Here is a 21,614-nt window from a genome sequence, read left to right as displayed (position 1 = left end):
TAAAACCACTACCCGTGGAATACTGCATTCAATGACTTCATCTTGTTACTTGAGTACGTGCTAACACGTAACATTTTCACCTTTAAGAATCAATATTATCTTTAAATCCAAGGGGCAGCAATGGGCACAAGATGTGCACCGAGCTATGCTAATCTTTACCTAGGTGATTGGGAGAAATGGTTGTTTTCTAACCAAAACATCACTAACCACCTCCAACATATACTTCTATGGAGGAGATATATGGACAACATTTTTGTTGTCTGGACAGGCTCCGTAACTTTCCTAAATGAGTTTCTACAATCATTACAAACCAACACCTACAGCTTAATATTTACCATTCTTGGACGTTTTCAATAAATCAACACCAGAAGGCCAAATTAAAACCATGCTGTTCAGAAAGGAGACGGCAGGAAACGCCATATTGCATGCTAGAAGTGCCCATCCGAAATCTCTCAAGAAGAGCATCCCTATTGGCCAATACCTGCAGCTAAAAAGAAATTTTACCTCCTTAGAAGTTTTTAATTATGAAGCACAAGCTTTAAAACTAGACTACTACAGAAGGGATATAGTAAAACTCTACTGAAGAAAGCCTACCAAAAAGCTGAGGCCATAGACCTGAAAACACTTATTTTTTTAACACAAATACCAATTATCCAACGAGCCAACCAGAATTATCACTGTATTCAATTAACATCATCAAACTATATCTAACATCCTAACAAATATTGGAAAATCTTAACAAGTGATCCAAAAACTGCCAAATTTCTCCATTCCCATCCAAGCATTACATATCGCAAATCCCCATCTTTGAAAAACATCCTTGTTGCAAGTCACTACCCTGTTTCCCCGATGATAAGACACTGTCTTATTTTTTTTTGAAGGCCAAAATTTGCTCTAGGGATTATTTTCAGGGGGATGCCTTATTTACCCATGAAGACTACAGTACACAGTTATTGTTCATGTGCCATTCATGTCCACTTCTGATCAATCTGTGCCAATCATTATTTGCGGGGGGGGGGGCTTATTTTTCATTTTTACCTAAAAAGGGGGGGCTGTCTTATTTGATGGCCCTGCCTTATCATTGGGGAAACACGGTACTCGGAGCACCCTTCAAGCCTTACATTCAAGACAAACCAGGCACATTCAAATTTGGAAAATGTGCACAATGTCCCTGGATTCAGGAACAACAAAGTATTACACTTCCCAATAAACAACAACATCAACAACTATTTGATCACCTGTAAACATAAAACCAAATGGATCTTTTTGTTGAAGGCCACTGTTCCACTGTTCCTCCTGGCCTAAATGATGTCTTCTCCTTTAAACTTTACTTAGAACACCTTTGATATCCTCTTTAAAGGTCTACCTTTAACATTATTCTGTAATCACATATGGCTTTTTACTGTCGTATTTGAAGTACAATTAAACACAATACAAAATATGTATAGTACAAATATTTATCATACAGTGAATCAAGCTTAATGGTACACTGATAATCGGTATATTTAATAAGTGTAATTTCGTATAATATATCTCACACTCGGCGTGTTTCGCCCTTTTTCGGGCTTTCTCAGGGGATATGGAGGGTAAGATGGTCATGTTCAAGCTTGATTTTCCATGAAGGTAGTCCTGTTAAAAACACTGGTGGAATAGACTTGGTGGATTGACTGCTTTGGTGAGAATAAGTTATCTGTAGAGAGATGTAAAATACTAAACAGATATTTGCTCTCCAAAGTGAGATGATAAATATGGGTGATATGTCAAAACACCCAGGATAACTTCTATGGTATTAAAGAGAGATGAGGTTTCAAGTGCACAGGGAAATGGGGTTGGATATTGTTTTTGTCCTGCTGACAGGACACTCTTTCTTGTTATTGGAGAGTGAATATCTGTTTAGTATTTTACATCTCTCTACAGATAACTTATCAAGCAATCCACCAAGTCTATTCCACCAGTGTTTTTAACAAGACTACCTTAATGGAAAATCAAGCTTGAACACTACCATCTTACCCTCCATATCCCCTGAGGAAGCCCCAAAAAGGGCAAAACGCGTCGGGTGGGAGATCTATTATACGTAATTACACTTAATAAATATACCAATTATCTGTGTACCATCAAGCTTGATTCATTGTATGATAAATAATTGTGAACTAATACATATTTTGTATTGTGTTTATTTGTACTCCAAGTCAAACGTTGTTTATGCAATATTTTATTCAAAAACTTATCAGCTATTTTATTACATGCCCTTCAAAAAGCCTTCTTTGCTTCTCCTCTTCTTTCATTTGTGTAATAACTAAGGCTGGGCACCACTCTAAGACCTCTTGAATTACCTCTCTATACTAATAATGATTTATATCACCTAAAGAAATGCATTTTTATTCTAGTCATTATGTTGTGTTATATACATATGCCTTAATGAAATTATATGTATTTTTAAGAGTGCTTACTTAGACTTCTCAAAATAATATTCTGTACAAACCCGTTATGTGCATATATGTTCTATTTGATTACTTGTTACTATCCGTCTTTTTGATAAGTACTTGACACTAACAAGTATAGCGGTATTGTAAGGCCCTGGTCAGTACCAGTGTTCCCCAGACACCAGTCCCCCAATCTAACGCCGTAGTCTTTACCTATAGCAGCCCCCACTCAGCCTCGGGAGACTGGTTGTGTCTCTCAGCACTCGGTTGCCCCCAGGACTCCAGTGCACAAGAAATGGTGTCTGGGGATAGGCCGGCAGCTGACCAGGAGCCCACAGATACACAGTACAGAATTACCAGGCAATCCAGAAACATCCTGAAGTCAAACACTGGATCAGTCCACCAAACGAGCTACAAAGGAAAAAGCACAAGCCGATTTGGGGTCACAGGCAAAAGTCGGTCCAGGCTGAGTTCAAGCAGATTGTAAGGAACAGGAAAATACTCAGAATCTCTCCAGCACAGATAAGCTCAGCTAATGCTTTATCAGGTACTGGGGACTGGGACCAGAGAGGCTTTAAAGTCCCATCAGCCAATAGCAGTGCGGTGCTGAGTCAGGAGCTGATCAGCCTCTAGAATCCCTTTCAGCTGTGCACATCCCAAGGTATACTGGGGATGCCAAAAAAAAAACCACCAGGCTGCATGGCTAAAGGGAAGCAGGGGCTGCTGCTATCTTAGTTCTCCTGTCTGCTGCAAATTATATCTCCGGACAGAACAAACAGTGTTTTATATTGCGATGGCACACAGCATGGAGTCGTCGGCCAGATGCTCTCTGTCAGGATCTTCTCAGGCAGGTAGCACGGGATCACTCAAGGCACAGAGTCTGTGATACCAGGTCTTCACCAGGGTACCCCGCAAGGGGTGATGGGCCAGTAGCCAGGAGGCTACTGGGCTCTTTGCTGCTGGGGGTCACCAGTTCGTGACCCTTGGGGTCACCCTATCTGAGGAGGAAGGCTGGAGCGGCCTCGATGTAGAATCGAGTCTTACACCGCCCTTGGAGGACCCCAAAAAGTTATTTTCCATTAAGAACAGTTCTATACATAGGAATTTATCCCTGATAGGTACGTCATATTTTCTCTAATAGGTACGTCATATTTAGTCTCTTATCAATCTTTTCTAACTCCTCCTATGCCCCCCAGTGTTTGAATTAACTATTTGCAACAATTTATTTATTTATTTATACTTTTTATATGTTTTGTTGCAAGTTATCTGTATCTTGAGATTTTAGTGCCATCCCCACTAACCTGGTTGTGAACAGTTCAGCGTAAAAAAGTCTGTTTCACAAATAACACAATACTCAGTAATAGTGTTGGTCGAATAGCTCACTACTATTCGATTTGACAGGAATTCGGTCGAATAGACCAAAATCATTTGGGTGAACGAACGTCGAATTTGAACTCCATTAAAGGCAATAGGGGAAAAATTTGGGTTGTTTTTCGGGACTGTGTACAACTTCTACAGCCTTTAAATACATTTAAAAAGACATGTCAAGACTCCCCCAGCTCTGCACAACACTGTACAAGTAAAAAATTAGGCTTTTTTTTTTTTTTTTTTATGTTGCTGGCAAGGGCCATTTTATGGGGCGGTCAGGGGAACAAGCCAGATTTTATACAGACCTCCGAGTAGAGGCAGGGAGGGCCCCGAGGGGGGTTGCTCCAGTCCAATAATTAGCCAGTTACACAGCTTTTACAAGTAATTTAGGCCTCACTGAAGTGGGGACCACATTGGTAACTAGAATCTCGAGCTGGGTGTAGTGCATCGTCAATGCCACCTAGATGTCTGTAATACCATTTTTAAGAATGGAGTACTGACAGGCGGCAGCAGCAGCAGCAGGTGGAGGAGGCGGTGGGCCCCGAGACGGAGCAAGGACGGCATTAGTGGTTGAGTCTATTACCTATATATACAGTGTAGAAGCTGTAGCTGTTGCAGAAATTGCTGTGTAGGGGACTGCTTTGTCTTATCTGCTAGCTGTAACTTTGTAAAATGCTGCCCAGTACCCAGCTCTAGATGCCAGTTACCAATGCCGTCCACACTCTATCTCAGAGCCCACCGCCTCCACTTCCTGCTGCACACCCCAGGCTTGAGCAATATGAGCCATCAGGATGCAGGTATACTTCCGATGGGCCAGCTGATTCGAGTGGGTGGCATCTTTAACCCTGGAGCGCAGCTCGAAGTGGAAGTGCATGTCAATCACATCAAATTTGTGCAAATCTGCCAGAGTGGCGCTGTAGAAATTCCCTTCTATGATGTCCCAGCGCACATTAGGAATTTGGTACTCTAGCACTTCACCAACTTTGAATCCAACAGGCATGTCCATGTTCCATATCGCCTGACATTCTGGGCTCACCACCTCCGTGAGCCGAAAAAACAGGTGGCCCAGGTTGGTTTTGTACATTTCCAGTGATTGCTCATGATACCTGATAACATCCCAGATACATGAGTTGATGATGACAACGTCGGGCTGAGGTCCCTGTTCAAAATAGGCCAGCACGCTCTCTATGTACTCTGAATAGACACGGGTCAGGAAATAGAACCGTACAAGATGATGGTCAGTTCTGTACTGACGCACTTCGCGGTAAGTTATCCCATTGTGCATTTCACCCAAATATCCCCCAACGTGTCGTTTGCAAATGACATCTCACCCTTCCTTTTGAGCTGATTCTCAGGCAGAAACTCATCCTTCTGCAGTATTTTCACAAGATCTTTGTAGACGGATCTTTAAATGGAGTCTCCCAGGATGGCCACATACTTGTGGAGAAGTCTCCGGATGTCTGCAGAGCTTAATAACTTCATGGCTCAATGTGGTCATCCAGGACCTCTTGGTTCCTGTTACACATACTGATGTCTCCCATCTCATCCCCCCCGACATATACAGAGGGTCTGCTGTCCCGCTTCCCAGTCCTGGGGTAACATACACAGAATTTCAGTCCGATAAAGTGTGGTACTGATAGATGAAGCAGAAGACATGGCCTTCTACGTTCAATCACAAATTTCAGGTGACACACTTACATTACACGCTTCTGGGTGTCATTAAAGATGCACTACACCCAGCTCTACCGCCGAGATGTTAACCTTAATGGTGAGGTGATAGCAATTGATTAGCGCACACCTGCGCCCTGTTCTGTACGCATCTCCAGTCCATTTTACAGGTCAGTTTGAATCTTGAATGCTTGATGTTTTTTTTTTGTAAGTGTTACTTTTTTATGTTACATTCTACTCGATCACAAACTTGCTTCATTTATAGTTAGATTTGTGCACTTTTTCTTTTGGTTGCCACACTGCAAACTAATATATATCTAGCCTGATATATACTAAGTGGCACTTTCAAATACGTCATCACACAATAGTATGAGTGTAAAAAAATATGTGAACAAACATTTGTGACCTGATAAAAATTTCATTCTAGTTTGACTTTAGAGAGAAATCAAATATTTTAGTAAAGGTTTATAGGCAAACATGTTATAACACATGTATTAAGGAACGTTTAGTGATTTCACTTGTGTGTGTATGTCAAAATACATTTAAGTGTATAGAAATACATATGCATTTTCATTAGTACTATTTTAACTGGACTGGTCTGTGTGTGGGTAGAAAATATTTATGCAGGACAAACATTGAAAAGAGGTAATAAAGGCAGAATTTTGCAATCAAACAATATGGCCACACACACAATAACCTAGCATTACCATTGACTTCAAAATTGCAAAATGGACATTAAAACATTCAAAGTAAAAAAAAAAAAAAAAATAAGCTATTGTGCTAAATGGTAAGCAAAGTATCAAATGCAGCAACATAGATTAACTAGGATAACACACAAAACAGCCCCTCCAAGAAAAGAAAAAAGAAAAAGCAAGTTCAACCACACCCTTATATATGCTCAAATTTAAGCGCACAGGTGATAGAAATTTATTTGGAATTAGCACTTGCGCAGTCTATCAAAATTGGCTATTTGTTTTTTTTTGCAATTGGACATTTCATTATCATTGATTGATAAAATCCTTTAGATTTGTACACCAGTAAACAGATATTCTAATAATTAAAAAAATAAAATAAAGTTGGCAGCAACTGCAATGAAATGAACAACTGCATGAAACTGACAATAATGAGGATTACAAAGTCACATCAATGCATACCATCCAAGCACTTGATGACCTGCTGATCATCCTGGTGGCCTCTTCAAAAGGGGACAATACAGTGCACAAGTCCTCAATTTGCAGCCACTCCGCAGGGCTGAGGTAGGGTAATGTAGGTATACGTGTGAAATGAACAGACTCTGCCACGTAATCCACCACCGCTTTCTGTTTTTCAGCCAGTCTCTGCAGCAGGTAAAAGGCGGAATTCCAAAGAGTGGCCACATCACAAATTAACCGGTGCACCGGCAGATTGAGATTTCGCTGTAAATCCACCAATCTGGCACTGGCTGTGTACGACCGGCGGAAATGCGCTAACAACTTTCTAGCCTTCAACGACAGAGGCTGGAGGCCTTGGTGATTCCTAAAGAAGCGCTGTACTATCCGGTTCGTGACTTGAGCCAGGCAAGGTACGTGTGTGAGATTCCCACAATGCAGGGCTGTCAGCAGATTGGCCCCGTTGTCACACACAACCTTGTCTGGCTGGAGTCCGTTGGGAGTTAGCCATATGTCCTCCTGCTACCGCAGGGCACTTAGAATGGTTGCGCCTGTGTGGCTGAGGTAACCCAGGCTTCGCAACCTCAGGACTGCGTGGCAACGTCTGAATTGTGCACCGAAATAGCAAACTGCAGGTTGTTGCTGGCGGTAAACAGATGCTGTTTGCGTGCTGGGTCTCCACGGCAAAGTGTCCCTGGAGGAAGAGGTTGAGGCACACGAGTCAAAGGAGGAGGTGGAACTGGAGGTCGAGGAGGAGATTGCATGGTGATGTGCTCTGGGCAGAGGTAGGTATGCAGGCTACCTGCATACCCAGTGAGTTACCCAGTGAGCTGTGAAGGAAATATATCTTCCCACTCCATGCTTGCTCGACCAACTGTCAGTTGTCAGGTGCACCATGCAGAAACTGAGTGCTGCAGGGCCACGGACACATTGCTCTGCACGTGTTCATGCAAAGCAGGAACACATTTTTCTGCAAAATACTGTCGCTTGGGCATAACGTACTGTGGGTTCACGCAGAGGAATGCGTGACAGAATGGGTTGGAGTCCACCAGCCAGTAAGGGAGGAGCTCTAACGCAATCAGCTGTGCCTCACTGGTACGTGAAGACTGCAGAGTGTGGGCAGCTTTTACCCTCTTCCTCCCTCTCCCCCTTTGAGGGCGCTCTCTGCAACCTCCTCCTTTTCTTCATTCTCTTCCTCCTGCCTATGATGGTCTCCTTGTTCGCCCCATGTCGGATCAAGGACATCATCATCACAAGAGACCGTTTCCCTGTATGTGCCAAAGGGAAGCAGTGGCCTTTTGGAGGCAGTTTGAATTGGCTCAGAGTGTTGAGGTGAAAAGTAAGTGGTGGGCGGGAGTCTGTGAACCGCCTCTCCAACCCCTCCGTGGGACTCCTCTACATACTGCTGTACACGAGACTTTCCAGCCGAGAATGAAAAAGTAGGAGGAACAGGTATCATGGATTGTTTGGGACACCCGTGAGGCCTGTGTCTGGGACTGGGATGAAGAGGGGGTACAATCCTTTGACCCAGGCTGGGTCATGTACTCTACTACCTCTTGGTCAAGGTGCGGTAATAATGGGCGCCCACCACCAACAGCAGCGCTTCTTGTACTCAGGTCTGCAGTTAAAAACAAACTCATACTGCTTTGCTTGCCACCCCTGCAAAAGCTGCCCCTTCATCTTTGGCTAGACATAGTACAAATTGTTGTGTGGCTTCACACCCTGCAAAATACATTGGAGCTAATATGCTTCACAAAGTGCAAATTTTTTCAGTAAGTGGATTTTTTTTTATTGGGGCGGGGATTTACACCAAAAATGCAAGTGCGCTGTGTTGTATGCAGCACTTTCCTTCAGCGGTGACGCTTGTAATATCCAGCACAGTATACAAACTATATACTGCAGTATACACTGCGTCTGTGTGTCTGTCTCTCAGTATAAGTGTGATACTGTGCACGCAGTCAGGGAGGGGACCCCGGCTCTGGCTGCGTGTATGTAACAAACTGACTTTCAATCTATCTAACAGTGAAACACTCTACCTATCTGAGTACAGTAGATTTCAGGACTGCACCAATACAATACAACTATCTATCCTACTAATAGTGAGTGTGACACAGTCTAACTAAAGTAAAGCACTTATATTTACTTTGACAAAGCAAGCCAAGCAGCAGAGAAAGGTTGTGATGCTAGCAAATCTCTGTCAGGAGTGGTAAATGCAGGCACGCCCTGGCCTTTTATAGGCCAATGGCTGCCTGTGTGGCATGCAGTGACAGACAGCCAATCCGCTGCCTGCCACAAGAAACATGGAGGAGAACATCCATGCTGTTATTGGAGGGCCCTAGGCATTGTGGGAGGGACGAATTTGGGGCTTCAAATCCAGCAAAATTCTGGTCGGGTCAACCCGAAATCGAACAGCCATATTCGAATCGAACATTAGGACGACCCGATTTGAACAACACTACTCGGTAAGTTTTTTATTTTATTTAGTTTTATACCCTTTAGTATGCTCTGATATATCAGAAACCTTGATATAGTTTTATCTCTATCATACATAGGAATCCACACAGACATCTATAAAATTCATATTTCCAAGAAAGGACATCCATATTTAGTCCTTTATTCTCTGTTTCCATTATCCACTTTTCAATTTAGTATTGGCTGTGATACAATTACCTCTCACTACTAAGACCTATAGTAAGTACTTTTCCCCCCTTTTTTTCAAAAAACTCCCTCACTAAGCAATTACATTATTGATTAATAATCATTTCTCAAAATTAATTACTATCTTATGTTTTACGTTAATTTAGTTAATATTTTGATATGCATACCATCATCCCATAGCGGAGCTGCATACCAGTCCCTAACTTGTGTTCTGTGCTTTCATGGCGTACATTGACTTAAGTAAGTCTATCTAAAATCACCGGACACTTTTACTTACTCTCTCACGTGATCACTTTTGTATTGTCATCACGTTATGATGTTAATTATTTCTGGTAAAACTAACTTGTATTCGTCATACCATAACTTTTCTGTACTAATAAGTCCTTAAATAATTTATCTAATGTCTAATACTTGTACTACATGGATTTCTGTTTATCAGCTTATCTTCAAGTGTACCCCTTATCCTCTGAAGAAGCCTCTCTTGGGTCCAAATGCGTTGTGAAATTTAACAAGACACCCCTTGTCAATGTTATAACTACTTAGTAGCACTTTGTATAGCATCACATACAGTTGTGCTACATTAACTATGTGCGCTTTTGTCATCCATAATTTTTGGTTGAATACATTGTTTTAATCCTTGCCACAAAAAGCCTTTATTTCTTTTTTTTAACTTTTTAAAAATTTACTTTTTGTAATGGGTGTTTTCAGTGACATTTTCTCAAATTTCACTAACTTTCCACCACTTCCTCTTTAAGGTAAACAATGCTAACCCAGTGATTCAACAATCATGAGCTCTGTTTACCTAGTTGCCATCCAGATTTGAAATCTTTGGCCATTGTGGCACAAATGAACTTCTTTGCATTTGCATTCATTCATCCCAGCATATAATGAAATGTACACAGAACTGCACATGTGGAGCTCAGTGTACGTATTAGAAGTTGTCTTTAAAATTATTATAGCAGAAGTAAACTTAAAACAAAAAAATGACACCTTAATCCAGGAGATCCCTCGATCCGGTCCCGCGTCATCCTGAGATTCCTCTTTGTCCCGGCGCCTGGCGCTGCCAAGTTCTCTCTTCTCTTCTTGTCTTCTTGCTCCCTCCGATCTCGCACTGCGCAGGTGTAATATTGTGTGACGTAGCCGCTGTGAAAGAAAAAACAAAAAGCCGATCTCACTTCGCATGCGTGAGATCAGTATCTCTTTTCCCTTGAAGGAAAAGGTGCCGCATCTGCGCATGCCCAAGATCACATGCACAGAAGGGCTGCCAGAGCCTCCCGGGATGCATGACGGAGGTATCTCAGTTTTTTTTTTTTTCTCTATGTAAAGTAAAAATGTTGAGTTTAGGTAAGCTTTAATATAGTGCTGAGACTTAGAGTTCTCTACTATTGAAACATTTGGCCCCTGCCGCTGAAGTTGCTCACAATCTGATTTTCTTACTACAGACATATACTTGCCCAGTACATGTACATATCCCTTCGTTGCCTGTTTAAAACAGCCTGACTTTCAGACGTGTTTTCTGCTTTTTTAGGTCTGTTCTCATCAGCTTGTGTTACCTCCTTGTGATGTAGTGATAAAAGCAGTCTCTGAATATGTGGCAACAATTAAAGATGCCTCTAATTTGGACACAATGGGACAGGAAATATTCAGACATTCTCAGGTGAAAATTTTAGGTGTTTGTTCATATTGTATTTAGATGGAGCCATGTAATAATTAGGCATCTGCTTTTAAATTGATTTAAAAAATGTTTTTAAACATTTGAAAACTGAATTGTTTTACAGTCTAGAAAAGGAGACAAGATTGAACGATTTAAAAAGGCTGTGGAATATTACGCCATTGCAACCAAACAGCCTCCACAACAATTGAACCCGTCACCTTTTGTCAGTGAGTATGTGAATATAGCTATATGTGTATTCTTCCTAAATTGTACTATTAAACTTAAACTCTAGAGCAGCAACTAATATGAGGAAAACATTAAAATAACTAGCAAACCCTTAGCAACCTCTGTAGGAACCCTGGATGTAATGCACTGATCTAGACAAATCTACAAGATGCAAGTAAATGCTCATCTATATTTAATCATTTTTTCCCTAAAACTGAACTCTGGCCCTGCCTTCTGTCTTGCACAAATTTACAGGTATTTTTCATTTATCAAAATTGCTTACTTGGATTTCCCTGCACACAATTGACTTCTCACACTGTGCATTAGAAGCTGCATCAAGTCAGAAACCGTCTGATTTCCTGGCTGGAGGATGTCCAGCATCATCCAGTCATTTCCTCTCCAGCTTTTCTATCTTTGGCCTGCCCCTCTCATTCAATAGGACTTGATTTATTAAAGCTCTCCAAGGCTGGGGAGAATACACTTTGATCAGTGAAGCTGGGTGATCCAGCAAACCTGGAATGGATCTGGTCCAGGATTCAAAACATTTGCTAGCAAATGATTTTTAGGAATCCATCCCAGGTTTTCTGGATCACCCAGCTTCACTGATCAAAGTGTATTCTCTCCAGCCTTGGAGAGCTTTCGTAAATCAGGGCCCTAGAGCAGGGGTCAGCAACCTTTACTATCAAAAGAGACATTTTGCCTCCTCTTCCACTAAAGAAAAATAGTCTGGAGCCGCAAAACATAACGCAGTTTATAAACTTTTAAAAGCTTTAAGATTTTTTTAATTTGTGTAGGCCTACTTTGAAATAAATTAAACACTGAACTATGCCCCTAGAAGCCTCCAGCTTCTAACATATCATCCTGTTACATTAGCTGGAGGCTTCTAACGTAACAGGGTAGATTTTTTTGATGGGCAGAGTTCTTTATGTTCTGATGATAGCCTAACAATTAAATTTTAGGGGGTGTTAGTCACAGGTGTCCCCCACTTGCACCTACATTTTTGGTTTTGTACATCTCCCTATTCCAGAGGAATTGGGGTTCAAAGGAGGGGGAAGTCATTGTACACACCCATTTGTACACGCCCCGTGGTAGATTTATTTCACTGGTAGATTTTTTTCATTAGAACACCGGATAGGGAATCCCCCTCCTCCGCAGTGTCTTGGGAGGAAGGGGATCCCCCATCAGAGATCTCCCCGCGGCAGCCGAAGAGAGCCACAACAAGGAGGCTGAAGAGCCGCAGGTTGCAGACCCCTGCCCTAGAGTCACAACATTACATGTGAGTGTTACCTAAAGTATGTACATCACCTCATTGACCCTTCTACCAGCTGTATTTTTTTTTCTTCATTGCCTTTTATGTAACGAAAATGTAAAGGAGGGATGACAAAGCAAATGTTATCAGAATGAATTTTAGCTTTAAATGCAAACTGTGTAAGTGCCAGAATTTTACCTGCTAACAGAATTATGCAGTCTCTGTATAGCAGAGCTAAAGTGGGAGAGAAAAAAGCAGCACAATAAACCAATCCCTTTATGTGCTTATAAGATGCATGCCTAATGGTAAGAGAAAGGAAAGTGAAAGCAACAAGAGCTTGATCACTGCGGTGCTTCTACTTTCAGTGCCCATTAACAGACTGATATGCGTCAGTGATGCTGGCAATCAGAAAACAACTGGCAGAAAAATCACTGTGGGGAATATTTCTGGATTTAAGTTTTATACTGTAGCAACATCTGTATTGTATCTCGTAAAGGTCTTTTCATTTTAATTGTGTTGTCCTGGGCTAGAGTTCTTTAAGATACTGTGTTTTGATATGCTAAATTTTAATCTCGGTTCCACAGCAGTTTCCAAGGGAATTTGGGCAAATACACAATATTAATGTGTAATATGTATATCTTTACTAAAAGTGTGAAAATGTATACAGAACAGGTATAAATAAGCACTGATGAAAAACAATAAAGGCAAAATCAATAATGGCAAACCATGCTAAACTATTGTCCCACTTTAAACCTATAACTACTAACTTATAAACTTTAAACTTAAACAACAATATTTACACAATTATTGTTACTTAGCTTCACTTCAGTACTTCAGCCTTTTTTTGCTGCTCCTTTCCTCTCTGCATTCCGGTCTCATCTCTGGGTCATTTCATCCGTCCTGGGTCAGTCTGTCTCTAAACTTGTCTCTGTCCTCTTCAGTCTCTATCTGTTTACATTATCCTACCAGGTTTACCCAGCCTACATTTCCTGTTAAAAATGGCCAGGGGAGACCAGTCCATTTCTATACAATGTATGGCTAAACATTGAAGTGAAACTAAATAAACTCCATCTAATTGATTTCATATTAGCTATAAAATAAAAAAAATGACCATAGCACTACATTCTACCTCTTGATTTGATAGCATGATATGGAGAAATCGGCAATTAGGAAGTAGCTACTAATTCCCATTAGACAAACAAAACAAATTCCATTTTCTGAAAATCTTGTCCAGAAAAGGGCAAAATAAACCCCAATAAGCTACATAGGAGTAAAAAAAAATTTCTTTTGTCCCCCATATGGGCAATCAGACTTTTGTCTACAGTATACATTTGTGAAGTTTACTGTATAGTTATCAAGCAATGCTGGAATGGTTTTGTTCCAATTATAATTTTGCATATTCTTGCACATTTTAATTATTGGAATATACATTGGCATGAATATGTCCCTCATTTGCAGGGTATGTTCCCAATCAGTTTGGAGTACCTCCTTTTCCTCATAACCAGATGGGAAGAATGCCTGTTGGGAAGCCCATGGTGAGTTTTGAATTGTGTATATGTTAATTGGGCCATAGCTGCTGATTCAATATTTAATTTCAAAAGTAAAAATAAATAGTTCTTAAATGCTTTAAGAGGTTTTGCATTATTAAAGCACATTTATTAATGGCAAAGAGTTTTTTTTTACACATCAGTCCCTCTGTTTATTTCCATTTGAAAGGGAATTCCTAATGTTCTCATATTTCTTGTTTGACAAAAAAAATTATAAATGATTATGTTAAATATTGCATATGAATAATTCTTGTCTGTAAATTTTTTAGTTGGGAGGACTTTTCTCCTGTTAACACGTTTTTCGGTTTAACCTAAACTATTTAGCTTCAGAAAAGTCTGAATGGAAATGTAGCTGTATTGTTTTTTTTTTTTTTTTTTTTTTTTTTTTTAGAAAACTGATCATCTTTTGTGTCAAATTTCTGTCTCCCTTATGTTATCCCCTTTTGTGAGAGCAGTATCTTTACTAAGTTTCTATTAGCTTTATTTAATAATCACACAGATCTTAAATAACAAGATAATTATCGACTGAGAAAAGAATTAACAAATACCCAACAATGATTTAAGAGAAGCTAAATAATGATCACACAGACAAAGTAAAATATTACGTTACGCAAAGAGTCCGTCCTCCATATCCTGCACCCTGGCTGGGCTTCAAGAAGAAAGAGAGAGATTGGGATCTGTTGTGCCTTTTTGTTATAGCCAGGACCCCTTATCACATTCGGCCACACCCATGCATCCGCACCTTACTTAGGTGTCCTCCCAATTCCGGAAATACACTGTTCATATGTTCCTGTAGGTTTTCTCCAGTAGATGCCACTGTCGCACTGGGTCCAGCTGACCAGCTAGTTCAGGCCCCTTGATCATCGGATAGTAGGGGTCATCAAGGGGTCATCAGATAGCAGTAATGTTTATAAACCAGACAGGATGATTAGAGAAGTCTTTGAAGTAGAAGCTTCCTTACAAAACCCCCATTCCTCACACCTGGCATGTTGTTATTTTCCTGTAAAGAAGGTGTTATCTACCCTTCTGTTTGCTTGGGTCCAACCCCCAGCTGGAGTCCTCCTGCTAGATTTGTCCTCATTGACATTTCAAAGTCAACCCCCACCAAGGCTCACCAACAGCCTTATTGAACATATAATTTCAAATGGAATATGCATACGTGCTGATTCTATACAACTCCTGTTGTGCACTCCAACATTGATCTAGTGACAGTAGTATGTGAGTCCTAAATTCTTTTAGCACACCATGCAACTATGCAACTTTTAGAAGATTCTGCATTCATGGCAACCATCAGTAAGCCATTCATACTGTGCGTTGTGGGATGAGATTGGCAAAGTGTCAACTCAATTTTAGGCTGGGGCCTGCTAAAGTGCAGCAGTGACAAATAGTTGTACCAGCAAAACTGGTCAATTTCAGGTCCCTTTCTTTTTTTAATTTTTTAAGAGCCAACAGGTGTTCAAAACATAGATATTTTTGTTTTGTATAGCTGCTGTGTGTGTTTGATTGATGAGCTTTTTCTTTTGAAAATTAGGAACATCATATTTTCTTGTATTCCTATAAAAGTAAAAATGCACATGAACTAGCACTCTGATATGTTAAGGGTTTAGGTCCAGGGAACAAGAAGCTAACACACAAACACCTTGCAGGACTGGGCAAGCCACTGCTAAGGGTTTATACACTTTGAGACAGAAACTTTTTGTTTAACAATATTCTTGTTCTATTTTATAGTTTAGCCATCAGATGCCTCCAAAGCTTCCCTTTCAGCATCACCCCTTTCCTCCAGGACCCAACTCTGGTTTTGTGTTTCCTCCTCACTCCATGGCAGATCTGTCTCACTTTCATGATGACAGCCTTCTGAAAGGAGGAGCATTCTCTGGCTGGTCCATACCTTATGACACAAATGCTTCCAAGTTCCCCAATCACCTGACTTCGAAATCTTCTCCATCATCTGGCCACAATTCATCTCCATCTTCTTCTGATGAAGATCAGAATGGGGCCGCATCAAAGTAAGCACGTGAAGCCGTAGTATTTTTCATGTTTCTGTAATTGACAGCTTGTGATTTAAAGTGTATTTTTTATAATTTTAAACAGTTCTGCAAGATTTAGGTACTTTATAGGAGAAGGAACCCTTCAACACCCTCTTTTTGTTGAGAATAAATTTACCTGTAATGAATCTAAACATAAGTACTAGCATATTAATCAAGGTAACAAGTAAAAGGGCCATAAAGATTTATTAGCATGGTGCTGGTGCAGATAGTAATTTTTTGTGGATGTCATCTCGTAGGTTTTTGATGGTATCTTGACTAGTGACCGGAGGGAAGATTCTAATCTAGACTTTCTGGATCTTTTTAACATGGGGGAACCCTAAAATAACTTTTAGGTCTTCAGGGAACCCCCTAATATAATTACTATATCCACTGCTCACAGTACATTAGCATGGTGATCATTAGGAAGAATTTCTCTTACATTGCTGGCCACCCTTTTATATGGCCCAAAAGATCGTTAGTGTTACTTAAACTGGCCTGAGAGGCACAAATTGGTCATTGCTCAAGGAATTCGGAGGAACCCTGTTTGAGAAACACTGCTTTTTAAGCTATTTAAATGCATATTTTTTGAGACCTTATAGGTCCTGTAGTTTTATGGAACTAATGTTTACCTAGACTGGAGGGAGAACATTTAAGAGATTCCTTTATAAATTAAATTTGTCATTTAAGGTAACTTACTAGCTTTCATTTTACTGTATTTGCTTTCAAGAAATATTAGCTTGTAACTGTGTAGTAGTATTTAGACATCCGCAGCCTGTAAAAATTCCACTTCTTATTCTTTAGCCAAACTATGTACTTCCAGAACTAAGACTGCCATATATATATATAAATATATATATATATATATATATATACATATATAAAATAAATCGGCGTATTATGTCCTGCATTAGAACTTTTAAATGTTAAGGAAATAAATACAAATATTTGGATGCTCTAAAACTGTGTTGCCCAACCTTTTCATCCGGGGTCTGCTGTTGACATTGGGATAAAACTTGCAGGCCACAATGCAAATAAACATTAAGGGATGTATGATTCAATTTGGAATAGTTTTAATTTTAAATTAAATTGAAATGTTTCTAGTTACTATATAATGTACATGCACCAAATAAAAGTAATGACAAGAATCTCTGCAATGGATACTTCTTGGGTCATCTTCAGGGCCCTACATCTCCTTGTTCCTGAGAAATTGGGGTTCACAGAAGGTAAGTGGCCAGTTATGTGTGACAGGGTAGCATGGTATGACAGGTAAAGTTTTTTATATCTTGAGATGGCGCAGGTGTGATGAAATTTTAGGGGGAGTTAGCCACAAGAGTCCTGCACTTGCAGTTACATTTATCTTTTCTTACAGAGAAATTGGGGGTCATGGAGAGTAAGGGTGATAGCTATGTGTACAGGACATGATATGATGGGTATACCATTTTAATGGGGAAGGGGGGGAGGGACATAAGGCATTTCCTACTGGCTCCCACATTTCCAGTTGCTAACATCCCTCTATACTAGAGACATTGAGGGTCACAGAAGGTAAGTGTCCAACTATGTGTAACAGGCAGCTCGCCACCCTCTCAGTCCCTCGCACCACAGCGTCTGCAGATCTGACTACAGGCAGCAGCGAGCAGTACTGAGCATCTACCCTGAGCCAGAGTTCCATGGCACAAGGAAGGGGTAACAGCATCGCAAGCTTACCACCAACCTGAATGCAGCCTTGAAGGATAAGGGGCACCACAGTGCACAGACAATTGGCAGTACCTTAATGTTCATTGCCGTGAGAGTGGCCCCCAGGGGGTCCCCAACATGCAGACTCACTTAGGGGACCCTGGTCTTAAAATTGCCCCACTTAATGTGAAAATATTCCTGATTGTTAGGATTTTATGCATGTGGCCCCGTATCTGGCAACTTGATACATGTAGAGGACCTAAATTTACCTGATAATTTCACATTTCTATGACAATCAGTGAAGAGGATATGAAGGCTTATACATGGGGATAATGACAGCTGCTTGAACACAGAGACAGCTCTCATGCTGCTGCTGCACAATTATCTCTCATTACAAGGTGGGCGGGGAACAGCTCCCTCTCCTGGTAGCACGATCTTGTAGAGCAGTTTTATTCAACCTTTTTTGAGCCAGGGCATATTTTTTTACGTTGAAAATATCCTGTGGCACACCACAAACCAAAAATGTTACAAAATGACACTCTGTAGTTTAATACAGTATATATAATGACAATATAGTTTTTCAATTTATTTATACTCACTCTATGCAAAACCTGGGCCTGTTTAGAAGACTTGGATCAGGGATTCCCACACTTTTTTTTGGCTTCAGAGCTACTTTTAAAATGACTAAGTCAAAATGATCTACCAACAAAAAAATGCTAAACATATATTTATTTTTATATACCCAGTATACTTTTATATTTGACAATACAATTCTTTTTTTTTTTTACTTTAGTTCTGCTTTAAAATGATCCTTTTGCAGATTAAAGTTCATTTTAAATATTAAATACAAATGAACATGTGCAAACTCCTGGCTCAAATAGTTTTATGTGTATTAGCCAAATCACTCCACTATCTGTGCATAACTGTAACACAGGACTTCAAATAAACAAACCTGGAGATTCCCACATTTAACCACCTAGCCGGTATGCCCGACCTTCGTACGGGCAAAAAAAAATGGCTAGGATGGTTAGGCGCAAATGTTCGGATCTTGGCCCCCCTATCATAAATCATTTTCTGTACTCCTTGAGCCCGTTCCATATGTTCCTTAACAATTGGCATGACTGCTGAAATCCTGTCCTGCATCTGTGACACATGCTCTATTACACTTTTGTACGGTGTGGCCTGCGCTTCCCACGTTTCTTTAGCCACATCTAACAAACCACGTGGATGCCTACCATATACAAGCTCAAAAGGTGAAAACCGTGTGGATGACTGTGGTACTTCCCTTATGGCAAACAGCAGATATGGGAGCAAAAAGTCCCAATTTTTTCCATCTTTATCTACCACCTTTCTCCGCATTTGTTTCAGAGTTTTGTTAAATCTTTCCACCAAACCATCAGTTTGGTGGTGATAGACTGATGTACGTAGTTGGGTAACTTTAAAAAGCCTGCAAAGTTCCTTCATGACATTAGACATGAAGGGCGTCCCTTGGTCTGTGAGTATTTCCTTCGGAATACCAACCCGACTAAACACATGGACCAGTTCTTTTGCGATGGTCTTTGATGAAGTATTGCGCAAAGGTATGGCCTCGGGGTAACGGGTAGCATAATCCATTATGACTAAAATATGCTGGTGACCCCGAGCTGACTTTATTAGGGGGCCAACCGAATCCATCCCAATGCGCTCAAAGGGAATTTCAATAATTGGCAAGGGCACCAAAGGGCTGCGGAAATGGGGCATAGGGGCTGTAATCTGACACTGAGGGCAGAATTCGCAATATGCTTTAATGTCTCTGCACTCCAGGCCAGAAAAATCTTTCTAAAATTCTTTCAGTAGTTTTCTGGATCTCTAAATGGCCCCCCATAATGTGTCCATGTGCCAGATCCAGAACGGTTCTCCTATAGGGCTTTGGAACCACTAACTGCTGTACCACCTCCTCTCCCTTCTTGTCTATCTGATACAAGTCATTCTCTAGAGCCATGTAAGGAAAAGCAAGCCTAGAACCCGACTCCACAGGATTCCCATTTACCACTTTTATATTCCCTCTGGCTCGCGTAAGGATAAGGTCTTTCATTTGTTCGCTTTGGAAGTCGTCTTTCCTAACGTCTAGGTCAGGCATACCCTGAAGTGTCACCCCTTCTGTCTCCGTCCCTGACGCGGACTCATCTAGGTCTCCGGCCATAACAGAGAATGGAAAAGGGTTGGAGCTATCTGTCGATACCTCAACTACCTCCCCTAGTGGGGAATCCTCTAAGGGTTCTGGGCTTATATCTGATGCACCTCTTTTTGGTTCCAACTTGGACTCCCATAATTTCCAAAAATGTGGAAAATCTCTCCCAAGAATCACCTCCTGCATTAGTGCTGGAACTAATCCCACTTTATGACGCACTAACCCATAGGGAGTTGTAATATAGGCAAGGTTTGTCTGGTATTCACATGTATCCCCATGCACACGATTCACTGTCAGAGGGGCCCTTTAAGGCCTGCTTTCACCAGAGTTACTACACTCCCTGGCCCTGATTCATCAATAAAATCCGCGCTCGCTGGCCGCGCGTATTTTCGCGCTTCCAGCGAGCCGGTTTCCCGCGGTCCGGAGTCGAGTGCGCTCGTACACTCGCGACAATTGTGCTGCTTTTTAGCCTTACAAATAATTCAGAGGAAGGAACAGGTTAAAAACAATCACAATTGTCTTTTTTAAAACTGTGTGTCCTAGGAGATTGGAAAGGAGATCACATAACAAACCCCCAAAAAACAAACAACAACATCTATATATATTAGGGCATGGAGTGTTTTTCATAAAAAAAATGAACTTTATTTCAATTGAAAATATTCTAAAACTAGAAAGAGATGACCTATGCTAGTCCAAGTGCTCACATAGGAAAACTAAGCTAGGTAACAGGTAAGTGTACGGTACAAGTAGTTTTGGTCCTGTTTAGACAGCAATAGTTTAGTTTCCCACTGACGCATTTCGCCTAATAAGGCTTCCTCAGGGGTTTGTTGGGGAGACCTTTTGAGATGTGAGTGATAAGAGGGGAGGAGAGGAACACCAGAATGAAAACAGGAAGATGATGACAAGGGACTAGACCTCCAAGCTAGGGAAACCCTACAGAAACCCTAAATCAAGCCCTGACTTCTGTCAGTATGAATGGATCCTGAAGGTGGGAGGATTCATACACCGGAACCTAGACCCTAGGAGCCCTGAAATGCCCTAGGAGTAGTGACAGGGTATGGGTCTACTGGTTCCTTCCCAGATGAACCAACCAGCATCTCCCTGAGGCCTAGTAACAACAAGCAAAGGGTAATAACCTAAATACAAAGAGAAATAAAGTTATAATCAATAGAAAATGGATGAGCAGGAACTCAGGAGAGTACCACACACCAGCTCTTCCACCTCCAAGCAGTGAATATCAACCACATGACCTGAAGTGTAAGGACAGGCTAAATAGAGGAATAGTAATGATATGCTGCAGCTGAGACCAGAGGTGTGGTCATTACCAACAACACAAACAAGTGAAAGCAAAGAGAATGTCAGATAACCTCACGTGCAGCCAGTCTCTCAGATCTTCTAACCTCAGTCACGGGAGGGACCGTGACAATAAGAGAGCTCAGATATCAAATATTTGTAACAGTATAATGGTCTTAGAGTAATCAGATTGATGCTAATAAAGCTTACTTGGTAGTATTGCTGAAATCTTTTCTGTGGAGGCCAGTTGTCCTCATACTACTTGTGAAATGACTTGGTTGTAAAAGCCGTAGTGCTTAGGAGAAGCAATTAGGGGTGAGGAGGGGGGATAAACAGAGGAAGTATAGTGTTTAATGTAGGTTTTTTTTTAGATAACAGCAATAGTATTTGGTAGTATAAATTGTACGATATTCCACTTAAGCTGCGTACACACTGCCAATTTTTGTCGTTGGAAAGGATCTTTCACGATCCTTTCCAACGACAAGGGAGTGCACGATGCATGAACGGTGC

The 21,614-nt window shown here is 40.9% G+C and overlaps 1 protein-coding gene and 1 pseudogene across 8 annotated transcripts in view; one reads left to right on the top strand and one right to left on the bottom strand.

Annotated features, from left to right (window-relative positions):
* Positions 1-21,614, top strand: part of LOC140342820 (constitutive coactivator of PPAR-gamma-like protein 2) — a 107,533-nt gene that overhangs the window by 24,114 nt on the left and 61,805 nt on the right. For 7 of the 8 annotated variants that reach the window (XR_011923164.1, XR_011923163.1, XM_072429174.1 and 4 more), the window contains exons 4-7: positions 10,794-10,922; positions 11,044-11,146; positions 13,852-13,928; positions 15,669-15,946. Coding sequence is in view for 6 of the 8 variants with exons in the window: in XM_072429174.1 (XP_072285275.1) it covers positions 10,794-10,922; positions 11,044-11,146; positions 13,852-13,928; positions 15,669-15,946 (587 nt within the window). In the remaining 2 variants the exon portion in view is untranslated. The remainder of the gene's footprint in view (positions 1-10,793; positions 10,923-11,043; positions 11,147-13,851; positions 13,929-15,668; positions 15,947-21,614) is intronic. The other variant, XM_072429175.1, reaches the window with a different exon arrangement.
* Positions 4,495-5,273, bottom strand: LOC140342893 (PC-esterase domain-containing protein 1A-like; annotated as a pseudogene).

The sequence above is a fragment of the Pyxicephalus adspersus genome, chromosome W, assembly GCF_032062135.1.
Source record: "Pyxicephalus adspersus chromosome W, UCB_Pads_2.0, whole genome shotgun sequence".
In the NCBI taxonomy this organism is placed as follows: Eukaryota; Metazoa; Chordata; class Amphibia; order Anura; family Pyxicephalidae; genus Pyxicephalus; species Pyxicephalus adspersus.
This window is presented reverse-complemented; position numbering and strand designations above follow the sequence as displayed.